General features: G+C 39.0%; 1 protein-coding gene across 2 annotated transcripts; it reads left to right on the forward strand.

Moving 5' to 3' along the window:
* Window positions 1-90: 90 nt before the first annotated feature.
* Window positions 91-16665, forward strand: LOC117288257 (transmembrane protein 232-like). 2 transcript variants are annotated; one of them, XM_033769040.1, is made up of 14 exons: window positions 91-190; window positions 1992-2169; window positions 3105-3216; window positions 4584-4689; window positions 5082-5339; window positions 6816-6827; window positions 8932-9212; window positions 9663-9952; window positions 10719-11673; window positions 12643-12907; window positions 13516-13697; window positions 14210-14412; window positions 14797-14890; window positions 16172-16665. In XM_033769040.1, the coding sequence occupies exons 2-14, from the start codon at window positions 2033-2035 to the stop codon at window positions 16394-16396; spliced, it is 3120 nt and encodes a 1039-aa protein (XP_033624931.1). In that variant the 5' UTR covers window positions 91-190; window positions 1992-2032; the 3' UTR covers window positions 16397-16665. The 2 variants fall into 2 exon arrangements, with proteins under 2 accessions (XP_033624931.1, XP_033624932.1); XM_033769041.1 differs by lacking the exon at window positions 6816-6827.
* The last annotated feature ends 4402 nt before the right edge of the window (window positions 16666-21067 follow it).

Below are 21067 nucleotides of genomic sequence, written 5' to 3' on the forward strand. Positions count from 1 at the left end.
AACTCGCGCAGCTATTGGTCAACTGATTTGGTAGGTTAAGAAACAGACATGGCTCATTTCCATGGATTCAGAGAAACAAGATGGCGCTGTTGTTGATGAATTTGTTTTCTAAAAACAGTTGTTGTGTCCTGACCGCTACCGATACAATGACAGCCGAGTTGATGCTTGTGTGCGTTTTTTAAGTGAAGGAGTAAGTTTGTCAATGATAAGATGTGTACACTGCCACTGTGCCGGTGGTATTTATTATATTCTAATTTCTAGTCGCCGTACGTAATTTTGACTTTTTTCAGTTGACAGAAACAGATTCAGAATCAGATAGGCCTACTTACTTTACTAAGTTCCGTTCAGATTCAGGTTAGCATGGTCTAGCATGGTGGGTTAGGCTTAAATCAGTTGACTTGTTTGTTTGACTGTTACTGTTAGGCTTAAATCAGTTAACTTGTTTGTTTGTTTGTTTAACTCAAAACAATTACAATAAAGCCATACAAAAAATATAAAATAAAAAACCTGTGAAAATTTAGGGATAATCTTCCGCACGTCGCCACCAATTTATCCGCCGTTAATTAACTCCAAAACCCACCCTTGTTTCCACACGTTTTGTCATGTCATGACATGTGTTTAAAATTAATCTGTAATTCTCGAGAATTTATAATTGTTTTATTGTTTTCTCAAAAAGTGAAGCATTTCATGGAATAATGATAATGTTTCAAGAAGAGAAGTCTTTCACCATTGTTACCTCTGTAAACCCTGTTAAGTTAGTTGTAAATCTGTGAACTTTTTGTTCTGTTCCGAAAGTGTATAAATGGCTTTAAAGCCATTATACACTTTCGGTAAACAGTATTGTCCAAGTCCCACACTTCGTGTGTCACAACTAATATATAAAATAACAAACATGTGAAAATTTAGGTTCAATCTGTCATCGGAGTCGGGAGAAAATAACGGGAAAACCCATTCTTGTTTCCGCGCGTTTCGCCGTGTCATGACATGTGTTTAAAATAAATCCGTAATTCTCGCTAACGAGAATTTATATTGTTTTAATGTTTTCTCAAAAAGTAAAGCATTTCATGGAACAATATTTCAAGAGAAGTCTTTCACCATTACCTTCTGTAAACCCTGTAAATTATTTGTAAATCTGTGAACTTTTGTTTTTCTTTCTCTGTACCGAAAGGGTCCAATGGCTTTAAGCATACAGTGATATAGTCCCATTATGATTATTGTATTTACGGGGATGCGCTAGAATGGTGGACCGATGGTTGAGCTAACTCACTAATATTTGTAAAGCTGTAAATCCTTTATTTCAAACTTTAACTGAAGTATGTTATGTTAGGTTAAAATTAAGTTGATATCTTTATCTGCAGTCATAACCCTAGTGAATCTCTGTCCTCATTTTTATATTAACTTCTCTATGATCGACCTTTCGCACACCCCACCCAGTTCAGCAGTGTCAAAAAACTGAAAAAGAATCGTCGTCTACTGTGTACTTTTTCTAAACTATTAAAGGTGATTGAAACAGATCAGGCATTTGAAAACATCAATTTTTGTACTTATAATGACCATATCGAATTGATTATATTTTAGTAATTTATTCATATTATTTTTTGCTCCAAATCAATGACTTTTGTGTCCATTTGAATGTCATTTATCACACCACAGTGTGTTAACAAAAATCGGGCAAAAACACAAAGCTTTCAGAAGTAAAAAATTAACCAAATTGTTGCACCAAAAATAAGTTTAAATTCTTTGTTTAGTTGTTTATTGACTGAGCTAAAAGAACTATGTTAGGAAAGGTTTCCGTATCACGCCACCACTCTTTTTCATTCAATATGAAATAATATAGTAGCTAAAGTTACCTCAATCAGTTAGGCCCCTATCCCTGTTTGAAAAAAATGGGTGGAAAAGTGTTGGCGTGACACGAAAAGTTGTCCCTATGTTATGTGACTGTAGCCTACCACTAATGTAAATAACCTGCAACTTTATCTTTTTTTCTACAGTAAGTTTGTTTGTACCTGACTAAATAGGAAGATTTGCAACCATGCCAATTACACGAGTCCCGATCATACATAAGTTTGGGATTATTTCCCAATCGCAGCGAGAGGAGCTACAGGACAGATTGCTTCAGCAAACCTACCTTCAGAGTGTCAAGACACAACGCCTCCCTCAAACTGCCAGGTAAAGGCCTTTAATTATCTTGAGTTTGTGGTCTTAAAGACACTGATGTCGATTTCACAAAGAGTTAGGACTTGTCTTATCTCAAGTTAGGACGAGTAACTTATATTAAGGTCTGCATGCTACAGTGCAGGGTTGGGATTCGTCCTAAGTACTAAGATTAGTCTTGAAGGCAGTGGACACTATTGGTAATTACTTAAACCTTACTTGGTGACGAGTAATGGGGAGAGGTTGATGTATAAGACATTGTGAGAAACGGCTCCCTCTGAAGTGCCATAGTTTTCGAGAGGGAAGTAATTTGACACGAACTTGATATCAAGACCTCAGATTTAGAATTTGCGGTCTAGATATCAACCATTTTAACGCACACAACTTTGTGTGACAAGGCCGTTTAAGTGGAGTTAAGTCGAAAGTAATTTTTCCCTCAAGTCAAGTCAAGTAACAAGTCAATGAAATTGGCAACTTCAGTCTGACTTGAGTCTAAGTTCAATTAAAACAACGACACTGACATAAGAAAACTTTATTGATCTCCATAAAGAAGAAATTGCAATGCTCGCACAAGTTTTTAAAAGAATCACAAATCTATAAAAAAAAAAACGGACAACAGGCATATACCATAATGTTATCACAAGAGGGCGCTATCACTCAGGCAATTGGCTTTTGAGTGTACCAAAGCAACACAAGTCAGCATGATACATTTTGTTTTTGTGAGAAACACTTTTTCTTTTCTTTTAACAGAAGTGGCACTGGAACCGAGGGAGTTAATGCAAATGTTTGTTATAAAACCCAACTTTAACAGGGAGATGGGTAGCTCAGTATTTTTTACAATTTATTAACTTTTATTGTCCGATTTACAAAACAAACTTAAGCCCACTCGGCTGATCTGAGGCGCGATCAACTGGACTGATCAGAAAATTTGTCTTTTTTTGGTCACACAGGAACCCATTGGATCTCTCAGAAAGCTTTATTCAACAGTTCAATGGCGCTACGAGTCTGGATGAGAAAGAAAGATTGGAAGGCTTGGCCTACAAAATGCTCAACAGAACCAAGGTAAACAAACAATGTTTTTATTTCATGATCTCCTTTATAATAAGAATAGAAAACTTGGCGACTGCGAGTTTGAATCATTGGTCTCAGCCATTAAAATTGTTCACTCCTTTGGGGCTGTAATGGCCTGTTAAAAGAGTTTCACACCTTTGTTCCGACACTCCTGGTTCATTTCCTAATCCTTTTCCTAACCCTAACCCTGACTCGTAAATCACCAGCAGGTTTTTTTTATGAGACTTTTAAAAAAATCCAGAGCGGTTATGTCAATGGAGAAAGAATAACCCATAATTGGATTGCAAAATCTTGGGATTGGTATCTGATAGAAATATTTCTCAGATTCAAATTTTGAGAGATAAAAAATGATGTATTTTTCCGTAACCACATTACTACGGAGTGATCCACAAAAGCTTTATACTATCAAAAGCTGCTGTCCTTCTAACCCAGTAAGACTTTATTGCCATTATTTTTCAGGAGTGATTACCAAACTTAAACCTTCCCTTTAATAACCATATCTATCTTAAAGACACTGGACACTATTGGTAAATGTCAAAAGACACTGGACACTATTGGTAATTGTCAAAGACCAGTCTTCTCACTTAGTGTATCTCAACATATGCGTAAAATAACAAACCTGTGAAAATTTGAGCTCAATTGGTCGTCGAAGTTGCAAGATAACTATAAAAGAAAAAACACCCTTGTCACACCAAGTTGTGTGCTTTCAGATGCTTGATTTCGAGGTATCGAAATCAATTTTGTGGAAAATTACTTCTTTCACGAAAACTACGTCACTTAAGAGGGAGCTGTTTCTCACAATGTTTTATACTATCAACCTCTCCCTATTACTCCCTACCAAGTAAGTTTTGATGCTTATAATTATTTTGAGTAATTACCAGTAGTGTCCACTGCTTTTAAGAGATGTTAATACACATCGGTGTAAAGGTAAACTACCAAAATTAATATTCTTTATCCCCGATGAAAAATTAACATATGCCAAAACATAGGATTCGAACTGCCTCTAGCTGCCGGGTAACCTCGGTAGTCTAGTTGGTAAGACACTGCTCTAGAATTGCAAGGGTTGGGGTTCGAATCCCACCTAAGTAACATGCCTGTGAAAATTATTTCACAGGCCTCGGGAAAGTACTGAGTATACAGTGCTAGCACACATCGCTGTATTGGTAAAATCAACATTTTACTGCTCTAGAATAGCAAGGGTCGGGGTTTGAATCCCACCCAAGTAACATGCCTGTGAGTTGTTTTTTCACAGGACTCGGGGAAAGTACTGAGTATACAGTGCTAGCACATATGGTGTATTGGAAAAACCAAAATTAATATTCTTATTTGCTTTATGTCTGTTTTGTTTCATTTTATAGAGAAGAGCAGGTATCACTGAGGGAGGTCGAGGTAAGAATGTCGATATCCCAAAAGCCTGGACAGAACTCTCAATGCTTGCACAATGCAGAGGAAAAATACAAGAAGGTAAGCTCAAAGGCCTTAAAGGCACTGGACACTATTGGTAATTACTCAAAAAAATTTTTAGCATGAAACCTTACTTGGTAATGAGTAATGGGGAGAGGTTGATAGTATAAACATTGTGAGAAACGGCTCCCTCTGAATTGAAGTAACGTAGTTTTTGAGAAAGAATTAATTTTTCACTTCAGCTGTAGCCTTTTATTACGCATCTGAAATCACATAAAGTAATGCAACATGGGTGTTTTTCAGATGTTTTTAAATAAAGTGGGTCAGAGTGAACTTTGATTATGGAGATATGTCATAGAGAGAGTTGTTGAACCTTCTTCAATGATAATGGCTATGGTTTTGATGTTTCCAACTTAGCTGTTTTTTTTCTAACAATATTCCTCACTGAGCAGAGTGTCTGGACATGCTGATCGTATCCCTCAGCCAGGCTCCATTAGCAACCCCCCATATTGCAAGTCTGTTCTACCTAGCTGAGACCACATTGTATTGGTTACGCACTGATGCCATGGATCAACCATTCCTGAGAATAGGGGAGATCAAACTCCTGAAGATGGGACAAGGAGTGTTCTTGAGATTGTACTATCATCACATGGCCGGTCACCTCAAGGGTTACACAGACTATAAGAATAGACTCATCACATATTTAGCAGGTATGTCCAACCACAAAAGCTCATGTTAATAATGTATAATAAGAAAAATAACAGATTCTTATATGGCGCTTTGTCTTCCAGTACGTGCTAATCCACAAATCAGATGCTCGAAACTACTAGGGGGATATTACACAGTGCGTATTACACAGTGCGTATTGTTAATGTCAATGCGTCATGCTTCGTATACGGACAGTGCCAAAATGACATGCTAAACTTTGTGAGCGTGCATGCTGTTCGTCGCGAAATAAAGTTCTGAAATTTTAAACTTTGCGCAGTGCACGTGAGACTGGAAGATTAATTTGTTATAGCACGCGCGCTTGTGGAATACGGAAAAATACAGCGCGTCTACGCTTATCGGCCTCATTGGACATGGGACACAGACGCGCTATATTTTTCCGTATTCCACTCGCGCTTGTGTGATAACTTATATTATCTCTGGAAGTGGATGTGTCATGGCCGAGCGGTTAAGAGCTCTGGTGTTTGTAATCAGCATAAGGTGTGGGTTTGAATTCCCCTGGTCGTGACACTTGTGTCTTTAAGCAAGACACTTATAACCATTGCTTCGTCCTTTGGATGGGACGTCAAGTCGTTGGTCCCATGTGTTGTGTAACCCATGTAAAAGAACCCAAAAAGAGAAGGGGTTCCGGTGTGTTCCTGGCTGTGGCTGCTAAATGCGCCTTAGTGACCTTGTAAAACCCTTTGGTGCTATGAAGTTGGGGCTCAGAATTCATAACTTCAATAACATATTTTTCTTTACTAATGTATACACTAAGCTCCTTGATAACCTTGTTGGTAGATACGTGCGGTATAATCACACCCTTGGGGCCCATCAAAGCGCTCAGTATTTGTTTGTGCAAGATATGTGGAGCTGCTTTTTGAAGTATGAGCCCTATTCCTTTATAGCACCATATCCACCTGTAATGCTGTGGCGCAATTATGCTGCTGATCAGAACAGGAACACTGGGGCGAACCCCTTCTATCATGTCTGTTTACAATAATACACTGGGTTCTTTTATATGCTTTACTCAGCACACAGGACCTGCGGCTTTACATCCAATACCAAGGATGCAGCAATCATGGTTAAGTGTCTTGCTTAAGGGCACAAGTGTCATGACCGGGACTCAAACCCACACTCTGCTGATCAGAAACTCAATTATTTGGAAGTACTGTTATTGCTTTCTAGTAGGGGCACTTCGTTAGAAATAATTTTGCAGGATGCTTACTACTATTAACATATTTAAAAAAAATAAGCTTTCAGGAATTGTTTTTAACAATTTGTATTAAGGATCATTATGACCCTACCTTAAAAGTGCAACATTATTTGATATAGCAGATATTGTGTTAATTTACAGGACATTTTATGATAGTGCATCAGTATCTCCTATTGTGTGATTTGTGGCTCTGACTTTCAATGATTGAGCCTAATTTAACATCCAATAATCTGCTTGTTTTACTTTTGAAAATGGACACTTTTAGCAATAGTTGAAGGTAAGAATATCACTCTTGAGTGAATTCATGAACTAAAGGCCCGGTCACCTAGGCCCCGATAACAAGAACGAAAATGAGAACGATAAAAATGCACCCACTCGATTGGTTGAAATGCTCCACGTAGAATACGCCCAAGCTCATTCAACCAATCGAGGGTGTGCATTTTTATCGTTATCTTTTTTGTCCTCGTGTTCTTGGGACCTGTGTGACTGGGCCTTCACTGTCTTCTCTGTGATGCATGCTGCTAGACAAGCACCCACTGTCATTACAACATTATCGTTCACCAATTGCATGGCACAGTGACTTCTTGTTTGTTAGGCATGGCAAATCTTTTAAAATCCACCCCCAGGTTCTGTTTCAATATGATGGATTAAGTACTTAGAGGCAGTGGCATTATCAGAGGGGGTAGAAGGAGGTGTACCGCCGCCCCCCCCCCCCCCCCCCCACCCACCACCACCACAATCCCAGCACCCCTCATGCCCCCTCCCCCTACAAAAACAAATGAAAGTTAAATAAATAAATAAATTGTCTGGTTACACCACTGCATAGAGGTCAAGCATAGTGCCAATATCCAGGGTCCAAAAGTTGGATTGTGGAGTTCTTATTGCACTGCAAGATTCTGGAAGTTTCAAGAAATATTTAGGAAACCGGGGAGTTTGGTTTAAAGTGAGAACTTCCATTGTGATTTGATTCAGTGTCTGCATGCTTAGTATTTGTATGAATGCATTATCTCGAACTGGTCTTGTTAGTTATCTTTTAGTCATGATATGAAATCTGTGATATTTGTATACACATTGCACGACCCAACCAAACTTTTCTGGTTCATCTGGATTGCATGAACAACACTTGTTTTAAAATAAGAAGGGGTATGTTAAACCTTCAACACACACACACACACCAAAGCAGTGATGTACACAATGTGCTCCAGAAAGTTGTCACTATCATTCAACCTACAAAGGAAAATAATGTCAAAAGTTGTTTCATCATTTTTTTTTTCCTGTTTGTGTTTTTTATTTTTTGTAAAATGTGTATTGATTTGTTTCACGCAAAATGATACAAATTAGACAAAAGTATGATCACAAAATTGTTGTTTTCAAAGCTTTATTGCCTAAAAGTAAGTACTCTAAAGGTTAACCATGCAAACAATTATAGATAAAAGTAAAAAAAAAAAAAAAAAAAAAAAAAAAAAACTGTCCATAACTTACTAATGCATTGGGCGACATCTGACTCATTTTCACAGACTGGGTCCGAATGTATAGTCATATTCTTAGGCCTGGGCTCGATGTTACAAAGCACTATGATTCACGGCAAGATGAGTTGTCAGTATATCGCCATAGTTCAATTCAATTCAATTTAACATTTTATTTATTTCCATACTTCATGAAAAAAGAGTACAAACAATGTTTTTTAAGGAATAATCAAAAAGCAAAGCTATTTAATGAGGGGGAGAAAAACATCAATAGAGTAGGGTCATCATCTGGAAGTGATTTTTATTGTGACATCACACTTTACTAAGCAACTGCGATTGATTTGCAGTTAAGATCAATCTTGACTCTTTGTGAAATCGACCCCTGGGCGACTAGTGTCGTAGTCGCCACTATTGATTGCTGACAATCGAGTAGCGATTACTGTTGTTCATAACTACTCGTTTAATGAGCCATCGCGTCTAATAACGCTACCTGTTTGGTGAACCATTGTGACGCTCACAACTATTCACCACAACATAATATACATACAAAACGCAATCAGACATCAGTCACACAATCCCTATAAGGCCGGTTTATAGTCAGTCGCGCGATGATCGCGCGATGGAAATCTTGTGCACGGACCTAAGACTGAGACCTAAAAACTGTGTCTTTTTATGAATGCGCGTCAAGATTTCCATCGCGCAACCGACTTTCAGCCAGCCTTAATCCTTTTAGCATGAATATAACTACCTTTCGCCTGTGAATTCTTCAGTATTAAAAATTAGTTGCGACTAGTGTCCTAGTCGCAACTATTTCAGATTTGACTAGTAAATTTCAGTAGTCGCCCAGGCTTAGATAATGATATGTTCTACTGATTCAATAATAATTAGTTTTGATAATCTGAACTATCCACACAGGTGTAAGGGAGTGTGAGGAAGCCTACAGCCCCTACCCAGGGGCACATCTCTGTCTGCGTTTCATCTCTGAAGTGGGCAGATTGGTTGTGGAGGATATACTGACCGATGACCCTGGCATGCCCAATGCCACACCCCTGGCCACACCCCATGCCACACCCCAGGCCACACCCCAAGCCCCACCCAAGGCAACACTCCAGAAAACTCAGGTTGAGATGATGTCTCAAAAAGAGCCTGATGCACCGTCTGAATTTGATGTCGCAAGCGGCCGTCACCCAGATCAGGTACTTGAAGTGGAAAAAAAGAACAAATAGATACTATAATGCAATGTCTATCGTCCTTTGTTAAACACTCTCAGTGCAAAATTTGTTGCTCGGACCAATTTGGTGCAAGTATTTTTCTGTTTGAGTGGGGTCCATTCGCAAATCCTTCCATAATTCCATTTGACACAGTGATATGTATTTTCTAGGGATTTAGGGTTGGGTATTTTTAAGTCGAGCAAGCTGGAGTTTAGGATGGGTTCAATGCGTCCTAACGTCTATGGATGCGTAACTTAACTTGTCCTAAGTCCTAAGAATAATCCTAAGTTAGGAAGAGTTTGGTGAAATCAACAGCTGATGTTGATGATTTTTAATAATCTGTGCAAGGCAAAAATGCACAAGGCAAAAATGCAAATTCTTTGAATGTTTATGTTTTAGGAAAATTATTCATCAATGGAAATATTCTTTCAACAGATTTTGGAGGAGGATGAAGAACTCCCCTCCCCTAGCCCCTCCCCTAGCCCCTCCCCTAGCCCCTCCCCTAAGCTACCATTGATGAGCCCAGTAGATACTCCCATTCACATGGATGGCAGCGCTGTGAAGCAACGAACCCATACAGGCTTCCAGAGTAGTATACACGACCTGAGTCCAACACTTTGGCACAGCCTGGATGTATGGCGTTGCGTTGTTCATCTGAGTGGTGGATTTAAGGAAGCTGTAAGAGCACTGTCAATGTGTGGTAGTACGCTATCTACTGAACACTGGTAAGCAAACTTTGTTGGTGTATAAACTGGTACGAAAAAGATAATTTTTCTGAGTTTCAAATCAGATCACAGTGTTCAACTTTTTTAAACTGCACTTTATTAATGATTGATAGATTGCATTCCTGCCAGTTTAATCTTAAGCTTATAGGCATTGGACACTATTGGTAATTACTCTAAATAATTATGTTAGCATATAACCTCATTTGGTAACAAGTAATGGGGAGAGGTTGATAGTATAAAACATTGTGAGAAGCGGCTCCCTCTGAAGTGGCGTAGTTTTCGAGAAAGAAGTAATTTCCCACGAATTTGATTTTGAGACCGCAGATTTAGAGTTGGAGGTCTCAAAATCAAGCATCTGAAAGCACACAACTTCGTTTGACAAGGGTGTTTTTTCTTTCATTATTATCTCGCAACTCTGACAACTAATCAAGCTCAAATTTTTACAGGTTTGTTATTTTGTGCATATGTTGAGATACACCAAGTGAGAAGATTGGTCTTTGACAGTTACAAATAGTGTCCAGTGTCTTAAAGTTTGCATTTCTAATTGTTTACACTACTTTAAAACTGTTGTAAGCAAATTGAACTAGCCCTACTCGTACTGGTAAACAACCGTTATTTGTTGTGAGACCCTTTCCCTTCCATTCTTTTGTGTCTCTAAATTTTGCCTTTGCTTTCTAGTAAATATAAACCTGAATGATTTGTAAATTGGACTTGAATCATGTACTTTTATCATTGACAAACTCTGCCTCTCTCTTTCTTGGTGCAGGGTGGATGCCTTGTGTGCATTACGTATCATCGCTGAAACGGCAAAGAATGACATCACCGTCCTCAAAACCCTGCAGAATTTAGCAAGAGGTGTACTCCCAAGTACCACCCCGATGCCGAGAACACAAACCTCCCCCGAAGCAGACGTAGAGGAGAGTAACAAGACTGACGAGGTAGAGGGCAAGTCAGAGGAGAATGAGCTAGAGTCCATTGTGAGTGGATTGAGTCAAGGTACACTCAGTGATTTCCACTCGGCTGATTTCAAGCTGACTGATGACTCCATACATCAATCAGGAAAGAAAGGCACTCGACTCGGACTCCAGTCTGATTTCACAGACGGCAAGCATTTGAGTGACCTCAGTGGAGGCTCGTTTTTAAAGTCAACGAGGAACACATCAACATGCGTCCTCATCGATACCCCACAAGAGAAACATGCTGAGCTACTGACCAGCCCAAGCAGTTTCGGCCAGAAGGCATCACATGGGAGCACCCCGTCCACACTGCCCAATTTTAGCAGTGCTCGAGAGAGTTTGAACTCAGCGGGTGACATCCCACTTCCTTCTGGGTTAGATTTACCCTCGGGTTCGATCGGAGATAGTGACCTTGAACCTGGAGATGAGAGTGAGGTGGACGCCAATGAGGATGACGTGACAAAGGTAGCGTTATCGTTACCTCAAGAATCGGTTCAGATGTTCCCTGATGGCATCAAGCTAAAACGAGAAGTCAGTTTTGACATTGAGCCGGCAGACCAAGATGAAGAAGAGGAAGAGCTCCCAAAGAAGTCAAACTTAAGGGGAGGGTCCGGACGGAGTGAGGGAACAAGAAAGAGTAATAGCGCCAAGTCTGTTACTATTGATCCTGTGCCTAACATGGCGTACTACTCCAAAACTACTGGCAGTGTTGATTACAACAAAGCAGCCAAGACTAAAGGAGCATCAGATCTAGCAGCCCAGCATGTGAGCTCAAAATTCATGCCGACATTGTTTTAATGGGAAAGTAAAGCACTGGAGACAATTTTCTTGGCGAATTTTAATATAGATTGTACAGGTATTTCTTTAAAAAGGTTGCATTTGCATGACAGCAATAATGCGTCTTAAGATGGGTACTTGTGTACACGAACTTGAACTAGAGCAAGCTTTCATCTTTCTTTAACCATGTCTACACTATTCCATGTCTGAAAGAAACGAGATGAATAAGGACGTTGTTACGCTTTATGTGCACACAGTACAACGTTGTCTCCGAATCATTGAAGACTTTGTCATATTGGGACCTTCATTTTTGTCAGCTCTGTCAATCAAGAACTTCTCTTTGCTCTCCCATTTTTAGGGTTTAGTTTTGGGGGGATTTTTTTTTAAGCAGAGCAAGAACGCCTTGCACTATCATTCAAATCCTTTTCTCTTTGATTGGAGTCCAGGGTAATAACGGGTAGACATGATCAACAAAATGATAAAATAAGTAGGATTTGAAACTTTGCATGGTAGAAATACAATATAGAAAGGTTTGCGGTAACACCATGTAATGACTATCTCTATTGAGTTGGGGTGTTACCACAAACCTTTCTATATATTATAAAATGGCAAAAGTATTTTTTTCTTTTTTTCTTTTAGCCCTTTTGAGATATGGTGGACTCTATAGGAGTGCACTGTTTGGTTTGGGTGAATACAGACAAATTTTACCCAAACCTATGAGTGTCATAAGCCTTTTTTTTTATAGATACGGTGGACACAATGCTACAACTCCATAAGGTTTGGGTAATTTTGTGTGTATACACCCAAACCAAACAGTACACTCGTATCTCGTCGGCTATACCTCAAGAAGGCTTATAGTATTGTGTCCGCCATTTCTCAAAATGGCTTATGGATTTGTTTGTGTTTTTTTAAACTGACTTTGATTGAAGATAACGTGATTTTTTTTTCCATGTTCAGTTGTTAGAGGCCCAGGGACTCAGTGGTTGGCCATGGGAGGTAAGCTTCACATACACTGAGCTCATGTCTCATCTCTGTCTCCATGGCAACACATCAGAGATTCAACGAACCGCCCTCGTTGGCTGCAAGAAGAAAGGCTACGGGCCTTACATGTCCACGGGTACCAGGGCTAGAGGGAATGATGAAGAGTGGTACAATCTGGTGAGCGCAGGGCTGTTGGACTTGGCAGAGTACCATGGAAAAGTCGACAGTGATGAAGTTAAAGGTATAACTTTAACAACCTTGTTCAATAACAATTATACCAAGCTCTTTTTAAAGCGCATTTTACAAAAACATATCAACGCACTCGGCCCTTGTCATTGGGCCAATAAAACTCCTGCAATCTTTCTCATGTCCCTGAGGGGTACCTTGGCCTACCGTGGCGCTCTGAAGGCTTTTTTAAACACAATTCTTATTACCCTTGCATGTACCCATTTATGCTCCTTGTTCTTCCTCGTCTTCTTATCTTGTCACACACTAGATACTGTGTTTCAGCCAGAACTGGTGGACTCAGTTCCTAGCAAATTCATTGTACTCTGCAAGGTCCTCAGTTTTGCATTCTTGCTCCAGTAGGGGGCATCTCAGAAGGTGCTCCATAATTTGTTGAAGAGAAGCAGTTATAGTGAGATGTCTTGCTCATGCTCATAGACACAAGTGTCACTCCTGGGATTTGAACCCACACCCCGATGATCAAACCAATAGAACTTAAATTCAATACTCTACACTGCTCGGATATGACACTCTAATGAGACAAAACACTAAGGATATTAAGTTTGTACAAAAACCAATAAACAAGTACCATTAAACCTACTCCTTTGTTAATTTCATGCGTAGACTCATCACACTGGGGTTGGCGAGTCCGCTATGGCGCCATTTTGGGTCTGATTAAGGTCACACGCTGCACCAGTACAGAGAAACTCCAAGAGGGTATGAGGACAGTTGCCTGGAATGCTGTCATGAGGTGCCACTCCAAGGAGAAAGACCAGAGGGTTCTCGAGGCATTCAGAGTTGGACAGGTATCGTCATTATTCCTTATTCCTAAATAATCTATTGCATGTTTGGCCGTTTTTTTTTAATAGTTTATATAATGAATGAGTTTATTTTTTATTTATTTATTTATTTATATAATGAGATATCGCCCAACTCACAAGGCCAAAATGCCACTTCACAGTGAGGGCTACACTTAAGGGCTATCAACCCAAATCAACTGTCACCAGGGCCATGTTGCCACCTACTCCTGGGGCTTGCCTTGCATGCGGAGAATGGTGATCATCAGCTCAGAATTCAGCGGTTAGCGGAGCCATTAAATTGGGCCGTAAGCTGTTATATTATTTATGGGATCTGGAAGTTTCTTTGAGGATAATTTGCAAGGGATATTGCATCAAAATCACAACCTGTCTTCATTGTTTTTAGGGTGTTTGGTTTTTGTTTGTGTTTTGGTTGGGTTTTTTTTTGCTGTTTTTTTTTGCGTTTTTTTTTTTTTGTATTTAAACATTGACCTACTATTTTTACTTGACATTCTATACAGGTTGAGGCTCATATAGAAACCCAGATGCAGAAAGCTTTGATTTCTCGCTCCATCAGTTCAAGACTTGCAGCAGGTCTAGCAGCTGCATACCTGCCACCTCTTGCACCTCCCGTTGAAGTGACTAAGAGACCCCCTCGTCATAAAGTGGAACTGCCCAAGCCCAAACAGCCACTGAGGACCGGGCCAAACAGGCTCTCTCTAAAGTAAGTTGACGGAGGAATAACTTTACGAAGTGTTCGTAGTTTTTGTGTTATTAAGTGGATTGATAGTGGTATGTAACTTGCAATACACACTAAAATGTTCTTCAAATCTTGCTGGGAATACTTTCTGATAGACTGATAAGTTTTCTTCATTTTTGAAGTAAAAAATACACAATTGGCATATCATCACAGACGCAACTAAACTAGTAAAGAAAATGGCATTTGTTGACGCTTCCCTTTAAGCTATTTTAAGTGCATATTTTTTAAATTTCCATTATTTATTTGCTTTTTATACTGTTTCTTGTAAAGCGCTGTGGTACTCCGAGTAAGAGTGCTCTATTAACTATTTATTCCTCACAATTTATTTGTTAACTTGTATTTTTGTAGGAATGAGATTTTGTTGGCCACAGCTCTTGATGAACCAACAATTAATTTCAACACAAGGACGAGCTTGGACCTCAAGAGAATTGTTGAGGATCAGGTGAGATTGTCAATGATTTCTGAAATAGACTTCCTTGTCCATAAAATAATAATAAAGACATTTGTAAATCCCCTAATGCAAAAGCCGCCAAGGGCATAAAGTTGAACAACAAATACACACCAAGTGAAAGATACAGTTACAAGTATGTGATGCGATCAAGCAAAATGAGTCGTTTGTTGACTCGTGTCATTTGTTATTTTGTTATTCATTTGAAAATAGCATAACCTATACCTAAATGCTGTTGAGACCCCAGGTTGATACTACTTTTGGTTTAAAGGGTCTGTGTAACTTTTGTAGGACAAAAAAGCACAATGTCCACAGATTTACACAACACTTACACAGTTTGAAGATAATGATAGTAGAAAGCTTCCCTGAAAATACTACGTGCTGAGGTGCTGTAGTTTTGGGGAAATGAGTAAAACAATGTCATGAAAATAATTTTCGTCTCATGAGACGAAAATTATTTTAATCATTTACAAACGTATTTTCATGACTTTGTTTTACTCATTTCTTAAAAACTACAGCACCTCAGTAAGTAAAATTTTAAGGGAAGCTTTCCACTATCATTATCTTCAAACCCTGTAAGTTTAATGTAAATCTATGGACATTTTGAAAAGGTACCCAAATCCTTTAAAAGTTGTGAAAGTAGAAACCCTAAGAGATGCGGAGAAACAAAACTGAGATAAAGTAATTTAAAGTTGAGTTTTCTATCCTAGACCACCGAGATTGCAGGCAGCTAGAGGCATTTCAAATCCTATACTTTAGCAGCGGGTACTGCAATGATTCAATAGATGTTAAAATGTGCATCTTGGATGAAGAATATTGTTTGGGTTAACATGTGTGTAAATACTGTATATCGGTACTTTCCTGAGTTCTGTAAACAAAATCACAGCATATTACTTAAAGACACTGGACACTATTGGTAATTGTCAAAGACCAGACTTCTAGCTTGGTGTATATCAACATATACACAAAATAACACCACCTGTGAAAATTTGAACTCAATTGGTCGTCGAAGTTGCGATATAATGAGAAACGAAATTGTGTGCTTTCAGATGCAAACTAAGGTCGCGAAATCGAATTCGTTGAAAATTACTTATTCCTAAAAAAACTGCGTTACTTCGGAGGGAGCCGTTTCTCACAATGATTTATACTCAACAGCTTTCCATTGCTTGTTACCAAGTAAGTTTTTAATTATTTTGAGTAATTACCGATAGTGTCCACTGCGTTTAATTTTGGCCCATGCATTTGTAAAAATATATTTGATGCTTCTTATTGCAGTGGCGGAAGGAGCTCCAAGAAAAGCTGGAGGCAGAAGAGAAGGACAAGGAGAAAGAATTAGAAGATGAGCAAAAGATGGAAGAGGCTCAGCAGAAGGAACGCTCGGTAGAGAAAGCTCGGAAATTTGCAAAGTCGGCCAAAGGTAGCAAATCACCCACTTGGTCACCCATGGGGAAGAAATCACCCACTTTGTCACCCATGGGTACCAAATCACCAACTAGGTAACTGGGCGACCAAATCACCCATGATGTGATTATGAGTTCCACGGAATATTGCAAAGCCACCCAAGGGTACCAAATCACCAGCTTTGTCACCCATGGGTACCAAATCACCAACTAGGTAACTGGGAGACCAAATCACCCATGATGTGATTATGGGTTCTATGGTACTCACAAAACACTAACAAGTTGGTCTATGGGGTTCACATAAGGTAACCATTGGGTGCTCAAAGGAACACGTTGCCTTAGATCGGGCGAGTTGGTCTATAAAAAGCGTTTGTAACAGGTTTTTATAAAATTGATAAACTTGACTCTCATAAATGGCCGACCGTGATAGTCGACGAGGTAAAAGGAAAACCGTGCAATTTCGAGGCAAGTTTGTGTGGATCATTGTATTCTACTTTTACAACATCTTTCTACCCATTGGTATTTTATAACAAACGGTTACAAACGCTTTTCAAAGACCAACTCGACCGATCCAAGGCAACATGTTCCTTTAAGGTAGTAACCATTGGGCTCCAATTCACCCACCTGGCTACATGTGGGTACTTAATTCACAAACTCACTTTTTTTCTGTGGAATGCATAGATATTCTTTGCCCTAATTTACATTTGTAAAAATATGTAAAAATATGTATATTGAATTTGTGTAAGTGTAAAAGATTGGAAAAAGATTTATCAGTCTTTGGGATGTATCAAATTTGTTGAAATGTATAAAGATATGTTGAATTTGTATATAAGTGTCAAAAATTTGCAAAAGATTTATCCGTCCATGTAGTTTTAAATTTTCAAGTTGTAAATAGCTGTTCTTGAATAAATATATCACATATCCATCCAGGTTGATGCTTTGAACTTAAACACCGAACACAGAGTTTCTCCCATAAAACACAGTAATTTCAATCTTTTGCGGAAAAAAAATAATATGAATGTCCACCAAGTTAGCAATTTTAATTAATTTATTACTTAATAATGTGTACAATATAACATGACCATATACATGTAGAGTACAGTTGAGACTATGACTGGAAGATACAGAGTGGCCTACTGGGATGAAAGACACTGGACACTAATGGTAATATTGTCAAAGACCAGTCTGCTCACTTGGTGTATCTCAACATATGCATAAAATAACAAATCCGTGAAAATTTGAGCTCAATTGCTCATCGAAGTTGCGAGAAAATATTGGATGAATGAATATGCCCTTATTGCACAAGTTGTGTGCTTTCAGATGCCTGATTGCAAGACCTCAAAATCTTGTTCTGAGGTCTCAAAATCAAATTAGAATATTTGAGTGAGAAATTACTTTTTGTTACTTTAGAGGGAGCCGTTTCTCACAATGTTTTATACTATCAACAGCTCCCCATTACTCGTTACCAAGTAAGGTTTTATGCTAACAATTATTATGAGTAATTACCAATATAGTGTCCAGTGCTTTGAAGAGTTGATGAAATGTACTTACATAAATGCCCAACTCTTGTACAGTTGAAAAATCTGCTACATTAAACGCCCAGAATAAAACAATAAGGTTCTGAGTCCATTTACATACATGTTTGTACAAGCACACAGGTTAGCTGAGCATTTAAGATAATCTTTTTTGCAGATACAGATTGCCAGACAAAATAACACTTGTTGTTTATTATTAGTTCTAGTACGAAAAGGAGGTTTTTCTGACAATCTTCTATTTTTATTAAGTTCTTATTGAAATAAGTTCCAGTGTTTTACAAGGATGCAGTACTGAACTTAGAAGACAACTTTCTCAAAAATAACCTTACCTCAAAACAGTTTGTTATTTTTTAGCAAAGTTCACTTAAAGACAGTGGACACTATTGAAAATTGTCAAAGACCAGTCTTCTCACTTGGTGTATCTTAACATATGCATAAAATAACAAACCTGTGAAAACTTGAGCTCAATCGGTCATCGAACTTGCGAGATAATAATGAAAGAAAAAAAACACCCTTGTCACACGAAGTTGTGTGCTTTCAGATGCTTGATTTAAGACCTCAAATTCTAAACTTGAGGTCTTGAAGTCAAATTCGTGGAAAATTACTTGTGTCTCGAAAACTACGTCACTTTAGAGGGAGCCGTTTCTCACAATGTTTTATGCTATCAACTTCTCCCCATTACTTGTTACCAAGTGAGGTTTTATGCTAATAATTATTTTGAGTGATTACCAATAGTGTCCACTGCCTTTAATGTATTTGGTTTAGCCAATACTAAACTATGCTACATTATACAATAGACCGATCCATTAATTTTGTAGAGCCACTCAAGCACAGAAAGTAGCTAAGAGCAACAAAGTTATGCTAACCAGAATCAGGTTACCAGCAAAATTACCACGTCACATGTACGATCTTTGATTGGTATATTTTTGCTTTGCAGAAATTTTCCGAGTAATATTACTTTCTGCTAAAGCAGCTCTATGAAATATCTTTCAAAGATGTGTCTTACCTCTACAAACGTATATCTGATTTGCAGTTATGGTATCGTTAGCTCTTGATAAGTGAATTGGAAGTCACTGATAATAAACATGACATACAGCACCTTCACCAATAACAAAAATAGCATTTCTTCTCATTGTCTTATTGTTGTCTTTCGACTCCCTGGCTATAGACCGTATTGAATAACCCTTTTTTTGCTATGAAATTTGCCATCTTGTAGGGCAAAACATATGTGCGTCCAAACGCGTACATCAATAAAGCACGCAGAATGCAACATTCACGGTTTGATTTCTGCGGCACATGCATGCACGCACGCCCGCACGCACAGGCGAAAAAGACACCGTAATGTGGGTCAGATATTTGCATGATGAAGTCATATTCCATACGGTCTATGCACCTATCATTCTGCCACCATATTGGTCATGTTCCCTGTATCCTATAATGCTAATATTCAATGTACACAAAGGAAGCAGACTGTTTCTCCTTCCAGCCTCGGTTTGGTTACGGTACATTAATTTTAATGGGAGAACGGCAGCATCATGGTAAAGGTCTATACCCTAAACTGTCTGCCAACCTCAACTCCATAAACTTGCTAAACCAGAAATTGTTGTTTACACAATTGTATAGCAAAAATAATATTTTAGATACTGCACTGTTTAGTACCAGCTGTGCATACACTACTGATGTATTTATATTGGTTTTGTTTTCTGGTAAAAGTGTTCTTATACAAAGCGATTTTTACGATAGTTTTGCTTTAAACTTTGTGTACATGTATTATGAAACGGATTACGTAAAGTGTTTCACAGAAAAGTAAGACATTAGTGAAAGCATGTTCATCTTAGAGCAAGTTCGAGTGAGCACAAACAGTCGACCCGTGGTTGACTACTGACCAGCAACTTACATGCACAGTAGTCGACCCGTGGTTGACTACTGACCAGCAACTTACATGCACAGTAGTCGACCCGTGGTTGACTACTGACCAGCAACTTACATGCGCAGTAGTCGACCCGTGGTTGACTACTGACCAGCAACTTACATGCACAGTAGTCGACCCGTGGTTGACTACTGACCAGCAACTTACATGCGCAGTAGTCGACCCGTGGTTGACTACTGACCAGCAACTTACATGCGCAGTAGTCGACCCCTGGTTGACTACTGACCAGCAACTTACATGCGCAATAGTCGACCTGTGGTTGACTACTGACCAGCAACTTACATGCGCAGTAGTCGACCCGTGGTTGACTACTGACCAGCAACTTACATGCGCAGTGACGCACTCACTCAAACGACTCATTTGGAAGTCTAGTCAACATTCTGCCTTTTCGCTTTAGTGTCACTGGTTCCCCTCTGCTGTTGGGACCAGTGAAGAAACCATGGGCTGGTTACAAATGGTCAACGACAGTAGTCAACCATTAACCAATGGTTGACCAGCCATTGGGTTCGAGTGCAAATGGTCAACCTTTAGTTAACCCTTGTGCACACTCGAACTTGCTCTAAGTAAGGGTCTAAAGACACTCAGAATACTCATTCACTTCATAAGAAACATCGCATTTCCAAAATGAGTCTCTAGGTTCAAATACAAGTGCTCCTTTTTGTCGCAACACCAGCCATTCTAACATGCTCCCAGCAAGAACACTGCATCGGCAGCTGGGGAACGGTCAGTGTTTAGTACAACTTCCAAGGATTTCATTTTAAGCCGTTTCTCCTTTTACAAAATGTATGCTAAAACTCATCTTGAAACCTCACAAACTAAAGCAGCAACAGATTCCAAAGCATAGTACATGTTCATCACAAAAGTGTATCACAGAAATTTATCTTACAGAACAACTCCCACAGAGAAAAGACAACTAAGCAATTGACATCAAACACAATTAAGTATACCACTTTTCTTCCGTCGTGTTGGCAGTTTTCCATTCATTGTAATAGCACTCCGCACTAAAGCTAAAAATAGAAGCTTAGTACCCGGATTTCAGATAAACATGCAAAACTTTGCTAGCATACCCACGTAGAGGACATAGTTTTATGCTCACTCGGGTTACACTACTACAACAAGTGCCACGTGGCGCGTTATGATGGTGTGGAAAATTTGTCTGACAGCCGGGTGTTTTGAGCAAAAGTCACTACCAACTGCCCTATATTGGCGGTGTCCCTACATGTATTTTGTCAATATCTTTGTTCGGGGTTGCCAGTCAGAAGCCATACAACCGTTAACTGCTGTGTAGCCAGGGATCACACCCAAA

Source organism: Asterias rubens, chromosome 3 (genome assembly GCF_902459465.1).
Source record: "Asterias rubens chromosome 3, eAstRub1.3, whole genome shotgun sequence".
NCBI lineage: Eukaryota > Metazoa > Echinodermata > Asteroidea > Forcipulatida > Asteriidae > Asterias > Asterias rubens.